This window comes from Penaeus chinensis, chromosome 21 (assembly GCF_019202785.1).
Source record: "Penaeus chinensis breed Huanghai No. 1 chromosome 21, ASM1920278v2, whole genome shotgun sequence".
NCBI classification, from domain to species: Eukaryota; Metazoa; Arthropoda; class Malacostraca; order Decapoda; family Penaeidae; genus Penaeus; species Penaeus chinensis.
The window spans coordinates 1,396,224-1,406,223 of NC_061839.1; the positions used below are offsets into that span (position 1 = coordinate 1,396,224).

At 41.8% G+C, this 10,000-nt stretch overlaps 1 protein-coding gene across 3 annotated transcripts in view; it reads left to right on the top strand.

Annotated features, from left to right (window-relative positions):
- The window catches only part of LOC125036500 (single-minded homolog 1-like), a 112,979-nt gene extending 103,350 nt beyond the window's left edge, over positions 1 to 9,629 (top strand). For 2 of the 3 annotated variants that reach the window (XM_047629136.1, XM_047629138.1), the window contains exons 7-11: positions 5,237 to 5,343; positions 6,194 to 6,633; positions 7,421 to 8,088; positions 8,219 to 8,276; positions 9,411 to 9,629. In XM_047629136.1, coding sequence (XP_047485092.1) covers positions 5,237 to 5,343; positions 6,194 to 6,633; positions 7,421 to 8,088; positions 8,219 to 8,222 — 1,219 coding nt within the window. In that variant the 3' untranslated portion in view covers positions 8,223 to 8,276; positions 9,411 to 9,629. The remainder of the gene's footprint in view (positions 1 to 5,236; positions 5,344 to 6,193; positions 6,634 to 7,420; positions 8,089 to 8,218; positions 8,277 to 9,410) is intronic. The other variant, XM_047629137.1, reaches the window with a different exon arrangement.
- Positions 9,630 to 10,000: the final 371 nt, after the last annotated feature.

Genomic DNA, 10,000 nt, shown 5'->3' on the forward strand with positions numbered 1-10,000 from the left:
CGCCAAGACCCCCCCTTCCCCCCCCCCCCCGCCCCCAACCCATATCTCAGCCAACATTATCCTCCTTCTGATTAACTTGAGCCCTCAGATGTGGACCAAACGCGTGGACCCTCGCTTGACCTCGGAGTATAAGTGCGACGGACATCCCTCCCCCCTCCCCCCTTCTTGCGTGCCAATAAAGCAAAGATACTGGGCGACGAGCATGAGGGTCGTGTGAAGAATGACATGTTAAATACTCTTCGCTTTTTGGGGCTCTGTGTTTGGGGAGAAGGGGGGGGGGGGTCTATGGGGGATGTGTATATCTATATCTATAACATATCTATGATATAAAAGTACAATATATATTCACACACACACACAAATAATATTAATATATGTATATATATATATATATTTAAAGATATATATATATAATATAATATATATATATAGTGGTGTGTCTCTGAGTATGTGGGTGGACTGTGTAAATGGGGTATGTGATATAGTATGTGGATGAAGTATGTGTGGGCGTGGTTAAGGGCGGGCGTTGTGTCTACAGCATATGCAGTGTATGTAGAGTTGGTAGGGCCTTGCATGTATAGGTGGGGTGGTAGCATGTGTGTTTAGAAGGAAAGGATATATTGTGTATTCATGTGTAGAAGTAAGGATGTGTGTGTGTGTGTGTGTGTGTGTGTGTGTGTGTGTGTGTGTGTGTGTGTGTGTGTGTGTGTGTGTGTGTAGAGGCAAAGGATGGGTAGATGGGAAGAAAGATATTGATATACGTCCGGTAAGTGGGTATGTATGTTTATGTATGTGAACGAACAAGTTTACATACGTACTCACATCCTAAGCTCTTTAGAAATGCGTTCACTTGTGGGTGTGGGTGTTTGGGTGCGTGGGTGTGTACGTGTGTGTGTGTGTACATGTGAGTGAGCGTGCGGGAGATGACGTAGATAAAAGAATCGCGCCATGAAACAGTCATAGTTTCCGGTCGAGTGAATTCCATGACGGAGACGGATGTGAACGACGGTCCCGCCTGTAGACTGACGCGGCGGACTGGCAGGGACCGTTTGTGTAAAGCAAGGCTGTCTTTATCTTCTGTTTGCCCTTTTCCGATTCTTTTTATCTGTCTGTTTTCATTTCGAGCAGTGTGTTTCTTGTCTTTTTGTGTCTTTACTCTGTTCTATTATTTTTTTTTCTTTCTTTATATATACGTATATATTTTTTATATTTATCTGTGAATCAGTGTGTCAGATTTGTATATTTCTTTTTATTTCCCCGTTTTTCCTACTCTCTCTTTCACTTTATCTCTCTCTCTCTCTTCCTCTCACTCTCTCTCTCTCTCTCTCTCTCTCTCTTCTCTCTCTCTCTCTCTCTCTCTCTCTCTCTCTCTCTCTCTCTCTCTCTCTTTCTCTCTCCCTTTATTTATCTCTCTATTTATGCATTAGTTTCTCTCTCTCTTTCTCTCTCTCCCTTTCTATGTTTTCTCCCACCCTCCCTCCCTCTCTCCCCTCCCTCCCTCCTATCTCCTTGTCTCTCTTTCCCACCCTTTCTTTCCCCTTCTCCCCCCGCCCCCCCTTCTCTCCCTTAAAAGTGCACTCAGAGTTCTTCCCAGAATAAAAGGTCATGACCTCTGTAACTTTTCTTTGTTGAGGATGATTTTTTTAAGAAAACTTTTTTTTTTTTTATGCATTTTGGTAATGTGGCAGCGGTTTCTCTTTCGTTTGCTGATGATTTCATTCGGGAAATATTTTTCTGGTCGAAAATATATGATTAGGACACGTAAGATCACATGACATGACATGACCATGACACTGAAGGGTGATGACGATGACAGTGAGTGTGATGACAGTAGTGATGGTGATGATTATACCATTGTTATTGCTACTAATGATAATGGTAATAATGATAAGGATATCAAAAACAATAATTTTAGTTATGGTAATAATATTGATAACAATGATAATGATAAAAATGATAGTAATGATGATAATGATAAGAATGATGATAAAGATGATAATGAAAATAATAATGATAATGGTGGTAATGATAATAATGTTGATAATGATGATAATGATAATGATAATGATGATAATTGTAACAATAATAATGATAATGATAACAATAATAATAGTAACAATAATGATAATAACAATAATGATTAAAAAATAATAATGGTGATAATAATAACAATGATAATAATAATGATAATAATATTAGAAACAATAATGATGATGATGATGTTGATAATAATAATAATAACAATAAAAATAATAATAATAATAATAATAATAATAATAACAACAATAATAATAATAATAATAATAATGATAATATTGATAATACTTATATTAATAATGATAATAATAATAAACATTATACTAAAAATAGCAGTACTGATAATAATAAAGATAATGATAATGATATTGACAATAATTATGGTAATAATGATGATGATAATTATTATAACAATCTTGATAATAATGATACTAACAACAATGGCAATAATAAAACATAAAGATAATAACAATAATGAAAATGCTAATAGCAACAACATTGATACCAATAACAACAATAGTAACAAAAAGATGATGATAGTTATAATACTGATAATAATAATGATAGTACTTATGATGATAATAACTATGATGATAATAATGTTAACAATAATCATGATAAGATAAGATGATAAGATTAATACCAATACTAATGATTATGATAGTGATAATAATGATAGTAATAATGATGATAATAACAATAATAATAATAATGATATTGATGATAATAAAGATAATAATAACAGTGACAATAAGAATGACAATGATAACAATAATAATCATAATAATGATGGTGATGATATCTATTCTTATCACTAATATATCATGGCCACTATCATTGTTAACATTCTTTTTTATCCTTATTATTCTTAATAACATTTACCTCACCATAGCAATCGTTAAAACCAATGCCATCAGTATCAATACAATTGTCATTATCATAATTATTACAATCAACACAACTCTACTGTTCTATTAATACCATCATCCTTCATATTATCATTAACGGTATTCATTATCATCATTTGTATTAGTATTGTTACCATTTCCACCTTTATCTTCACCATTACTACCATCATCAACACCACAAATATTAACCACAACACCATTAGGACTTATGACAAAATACGAAGTTCACTAACCCTTTGCAAGCCCTCGTTCCCACGCCTGCAATTTGTAACGAAATCCATGCATAAGCGTCTCAATGTGTATTCTACATCGCCCCCACAATGACTGTATTATACGCTCTGCATAAACAATGCCTGAAGCCCACATGCGATCAGGACAAACATGGGTGGCGTAAATGGCGGATTTTATGAATGGGTCATGCATATACAAGGCGATCGTGAGACATGGTTGTGGTTGTTGTTGATGCTGTTGTTGTTGTCTTATTTTATTTCGTTGTATCTTATTTTATTTTGTGTTTGTTTTGTATTTGGTTTTCTTTTACTATTGGTTACCAGTGCTGTTATTATAATTGTCGTTTTTTTTTGTTGTCGTTGCAGTTGTTATATTTTTTTGTTTTGTCAGTCTTATAGTATTGCCGTTTCAAACTTGTTAAATAGTTGTAAAGAAGCATACGATTTAGCTCTTCTAAATTATATATATTTCCCCTGAAGACTTCATCGTGGAGTAATTCATGGGCGAATTATACATAATATCAGTATCTAATACATGCATACATTAGAATACAAAATGTTTCATGATCTAATAATACAAAATTCTACCTTAATATATACACATTCTGGTATTATCCATAGGCCATTATATAGCATTAGATACCTATAACATTGTATTTCGAGATTAGCACATAATTAACATGTGACATAGATTTCGACTCGATTAACTTAAGTTTCCAATCCGTTACTTTTCTTAGAAATGCTTTTAATGTCAATAATGATATTAGTGGTAAGGACGGAGGTGGAAATCGCCTTGAACGGAATTTTGGATTTCTGACAATAGACAGTGAAAGGACTTGAATAATTTGAACATTTTGTCTTTGAGTATTTCGGGTGCGTTATATATTTGAGTTTTGTGGAGTTTGAACACTTTGGAAATATTAGGGTTTTAAGTAGTTTGAATATTTTTCTGTATATCGAGGAATAATAATAACCGTTTGCTTTCCTGGGCGTCGATTATTAATTTGACTATCTATTCACTTATTTATGCATCTTTATGGTAATTTACTTATCCAACAATCTTAATTTCATCCAGCCAGTAATATTTGGGCTATCAGCTGACCAGTCCTATATCAACTATATTTCGAGTGATTTATATACATCTATGTTTGAGGAAAAGGGATAAAGGGATAAAGTCATTTAAATGTCAGATTTAGTTTTTTGATATAATCTATGTACTACTAAATCTCCACTGCGTGCTCTATTTCTGACTATCCATCTACTCACCAAGTCACTGACTCATGAGGAATAACTCTATCCTTCTTCATGACTCTTGGATCGATCCATCCTTCTGCCATCAAGAAATCTATCCCTCTCTTTAATCATTCTCTCTCTTCTTCCTTCCTTCAACGGCGCGACCCACTCGTATCATTATTATTATCATTTCATTTATTTATTGTCTTATATTACTCATCGATTCATTCATCTATCTACGTATAAACTCACCTATCTATTCATCAATGTACTCACCCACTCTTCCATCTCCTTTCATTCACCCTATTCATCTCTCTCCTGTTATTTATCTCTTCACCTTCTCTTTCAGCTATTCATCAGATTCATCCCTTCTCCCTTCACTCATTCATCTACCCACCCATTCGTCCTCCTAGTTCTCATCAAAATACGTTTACGATTTTGATACATATAGAAAGCTAACGAAATAAAGTCATCATCAGTGTTTTATATATATATATATATATATATATATATATATATATATATATATATATATATATATATATATATATATATATATAACACGTTTTCCTCCTCCTTCCAGCGGCGAGTTCTGTCATCCGTATCATCCATTTATTCACCTATCGACTCATCAACTCACTCTCCACTCATCCACTCACCACCCTATTCATCACTTTACTCACCCCTTCTCCCTTCTCCTTCCAGCGGCGAGTTCTACCTCATATGACTGTAGATTCTATCAACACAAATTGACAACTTCGATCTCCATAGAATGCTCGCAAAATGATATTAAACCAATGTTCTAACTCGCTTCCCTTCTCGTTCCAGCGGCGAGTTCTACCTGGGCTACAACCGCTCCTCGCTGGCCGGCGTGTCGTGGTACCACCTGATCCACCCCGAGAACATGCGGGAGGCGCAGACCAAGCACAGGCTCAGTGAGTGCAGCGTGTGTGTGTGTGTGTGTGGGGGGGGGGGTGGTATTGTGTGTACTTTTGATTTTATTTGAGTTGTTTGTGTGTCTGTGGGTTGGGGTGTGTGGGGGCTGCGTGTGTTTTGTGCGTATGCTTTTTATCTTTATTTAAGTTGTTTGTGTGTGTGTGTGAGGGGGTAATGTGTATGTGCTTTTTAGTTGTTAGGTGTATTATTGTTCTCTTTCAGTATATATAATATATGCACACAGACACACACACACACACACACACACACACACACACACACACACACACACACACACACACACACATATATATATATGTATATATATATGTATATATATGTGAGAATATATATATATATATATATATATATATATATATATATCTGTGTGTGTGTGTGTGTGTGTGTGTGTGTGTGGGCGTGTGTATAGATAGATATATAGATATGTGTGTGGTATACATCTATAAATAAGTAAATAAATATTATATCTATCTATATCTCTCTCTTTATATATATATGGATACATATATATGTATACATATAAATATACACACACACACATTATATATATACATACATATATATATATATATATATATATATATGTATATATATATGAGGGCCGTTTGTATGACTTCATCAGCCAAGTCCCTTTCCTTGCCTTAACCTCTCTTTCCCCTCGACCCCATCCCCCCGTTACCCCCTCCTCTGTACTCCCCCCCCCTCCCTCCCGCGCATGCCCGCCGGCCTCCCCCGGCGGCGGTGCAACCTGATCGGCGTCAGCGGCGGCGCGATGCGGTCCCGTCCGGTTCATCGCCGCCGCTGACGCCCCCGCGCCTCCTCCCGCAGTCACGACGAGCGAGCAGGACCGGTCGTGCATCGTCTTGCTGCGGCTGCAGGCGGCGGGCGGCACGTGGCGCTGGGTGCACTGCGTCCTGCAGCTCAAGGACGGCGGCGAGACGGGCCAGACGCCCCCCCAGGCCTCCCCACAGGGCGCTCAGCAGGTCGCTGCCCTCAGCCCCTCGGGGGGCAGCAGCAGCAGTAGCAGCAGCAGCAGCAACGGAGGCAACAGCGGCGGCGGCAGCAGCGGCGGCGGCGGCGGCCAGAGCCAGCAGCCGGTGATCGTGGCGACGAACCAGGTCCTGGGCGAGAAGGAGGCGGCCGTCCTGCGCGCCAACTCGTGGCTCTACCACTACTACACGATGCAGTCCAAGCTGCAGTACGGCCTCGCCTACGACACGCACGCGCACCGCGTCCACGCCTACTACCCGCAGGTCATGACCTATCAGGTGGGGGCTTAGCTATTCATGTATTCGTCGCTAAAGCAATCGAATTCCCAGTCCTCGTTCTCATGGCGGCCATGCGTCCCGCCCACGGCGCATGACGCAATCAGGTACGGTAGCTCTGCTTCCTTTTTAAAAGCATAATGTTATACAGGCCCTAAATGTCATGCACAGCGCGTCCCTGTTTACTAGCCAGGGTCATGACGGATCAGGTAGGATGGTTTATACTTCTCTTTCCAATCTAATCTCATGCAATCTCGGACCATCATGCACATCGCGTCCATGCATCCCATCTGCAGATCATGACGGGACCAGGTAGGTTGAGGAGAGCCCTTTACGCATGACTAGGCTGGGTGTCATGCACGTTGTTCCCCGGGGTTTGTTATCTCGTGCATGATCAAGGCTGACCCGGGCCGAAGACTGCGCTACCGCACATGCAGCGAAATCGGCTCGGGAATGCTTTCGGAAGTCATGCATCTAAATAATGCATGACGCGGCAGCATGAATAGGGGTGGTGAGTTACGCATGTTGTAATGGGGGAATAAAATGCATGAGAGTATCCTTCGACAGGGATGTGAGGCGTGGCTTATGCTGATGAGTAATGCCTGACTCATGGTGGGAAAAAGGGGGATATGAGAGAATGAGATAAAGAAAAAAAGAAAACTCAACAGAAAAATGAATGAAAGCAAGAAGAAAAAAAAAAGAATAGGGAAAATAGCTAATGAAAGGGCTGGGACCTTCCCCTCTGCTCCTCTCCTGTCCTGTACTGACCCCTCCCCCCCCTCGCCCGCAGACGGACCCCGCGGCGTCCTACATGAACCCTCCGGCGCTCAACGGCGGCCACTACCACCAGTCCTACGCCGCGCCCGCCGCCCACTCGCCCTACTCGCTGGCCTCGCCCTCCGCCTACGCCCACCTGCAGCACTACCACCACCACTACTCCGTCCGCCTGCAGCACGGCCTCGACTACTCGCGCGACCCCGCCTGGGGATACTACGACGCCGCGCCCGCGTCCTCCGCCCTCACCTCCGCCTCCGCACACGCCGGCGCCGCTCCGCCCGCGCGCAGCGGCCGCGCGTCCGAGTCGCCGTCGGAGACGAGGCGCAAGTCGCCGGCGGCGCCCGCGGCTCACGGCAGCGTGGCCGAGGGCGGCGGCGTGGCGGTGGCGACGCCCGTGGCGGTGCGGGCGGCCCCCGCCGGCGTGCACAAGGGCGCCTCGTCGCCCGAGCTGGACCAGCTGGAGGCGCCATGGAAGGCGTCGCCGACGCAGGAGGTCCCCGACTACCCCGAGTACTCGCCCTACATCACGCCGCCCTACTCGGCGGCCACGCCCACCAAGCACCACGTCTTCTCCTTCGACCACGGCGACCCGAGGGACGCCCACGCCCACCAGGACCAGCACGTGCCCTCGGGCCCGCCCGACCCACGCGACGCCCCCTGGTACTCGCACGCCTTCGTCAGGTAAGGCGGGCGCTGACCGCCCCGCTGGCTTTGTCCTTTTCAAATGTAGCAGTCCTAATGAAAATATTGATCCTACCTCTTCATATTTCTCCCCTATACATGTATGCAATTATCTATTCGTTCGTTGCAGATAATGCCAGAAGCTCGGCAGCAGGACTCACGCCTCCTCACACTGACGTGTTCTGTAGGTGGGTCGCCTGCGTTGTCGGGGCGAGGAGGCGAGTGGAAGAGGGAGAAGGGGGGGGGGGGGGGGGGATGGCTAGAGGGCTTTCTGCTTCTCCTCCCTCTTCTTCATTTTCTTCTTCTTCTCCTCCTCCTCCTTCTTTCTCTTCTTCATCATCTTCTTCATTATTATCATTGTCATCATTATCATTATTATTATTATTATCATTATTATCACCATTAATATTATTATTATCATCATTACTATTATTATTATCATCATTATCATTATTGATCATTAATACGAGTGTTATTACTATTATTCTCATTATCATCATCACTGGCGATTGTTTTAATCCTTACTTTTATCATTATCCTTATTTCCGATATCACGATCGTAATCATAGTGGTTGTTATGCTCGGCGGTGATTCCTCTAAGGCGAGGGTTCTTAACCCTTGGGGGACCGTGGGAGGGTTTCAGGGGGTCCGCGAGGATTAGATGAAAATTTATCTTTATTTCACGATTATAATGAATGCATAAAAAGAGTGTTTTAGACTGTTACTAGGAAATTTGGCAATACTTTGTGTGACAATCACATCTCAATAAATCAAGTACATTATGACACATTGCAAGCAAAGTTGTGTTTCTGTGACTATTCTGTCCATGACTCTAAAATTGTTAAGAACCACTGCTTTAAGGCTAAAGGCGAAGGAAACGTCAACCTGTTAACTCCGTAGTTTCACTGGAGGTGGAAAAACGTTATAAATATAAAGGAGGTTCTCTTGCTGCTCGTGGTCGGGCGATCGCCCCCCCCCCCCCTCTCTCTCTCTCTCTCGGTCAGCCACAAATGTACAAAATATCGACATGTTACGGTGTTAACAATACAAAACATAAGTCACTGCATGTCCCTACATCCTGTAACGTAAATAAGTGACTATACTAAATTTATATCACGACATAGGATATCATCGGTAAAAATGTCACATAGTATAATTGTTTGCTGCCTCATAGCACGAAACACTGTGTCACTATGCATGACACCGTCACTGTAATGACACTACATTACACTATAATCATCCCCAATCATAATATGGATCATCATCATCACGATTCCAATCATAGATTTATTTCCAGCCTTGATTTTCTTCGTTTGGCGCAGGTCCCTCCTAGTCTGTGCTAGTCCTCCCTCGCTCTGACACTTCGCCCGTCCGGTTGGGCCTTCGCCTGCTTCTGGTTTCCTTCGAGATCCTGGGGTTTAAAGAAAGAGAAAACAAAGAAAGAAAAAAGAAAGGAAGAAAATGAAGATGTAAGAAAGAAAGGAAGAAAGAAAGAAGAAGAGGAAGATGAAGAAAAAGTAAAGGAGATGACGAGGAGGATAACAAGGAAAAAAAGAAAAAGAAGAATAAAGATGAAATAGGAAAGAAAGGAAAGAGGGACGAAAGAAGGAAGGAAGGAAGCCTCTCTGAGATCACGCGAAGGCAAGAAAAAAAAAAACTTGGATTTTTCTAGAGAAATCTTGGGAAATCTTCACGAAACTCGGCAGCGCTTAACTTCTGTTTATTACGACTATGAAAATCATCATTATTAACATTAGTATCATTAGTTTTTGCTATTGGAGGCGCCCGTCTGTTAAGAGGGGAGGTTGTCTTGCTGTGATTTTGGTCAGAGAAAATATAGTCGAATTAAGGTTCACATTGGAAAAAAGAACACAAGAAAGAAAAAAAGAAAAAAATGATAAAAATGAAAAAA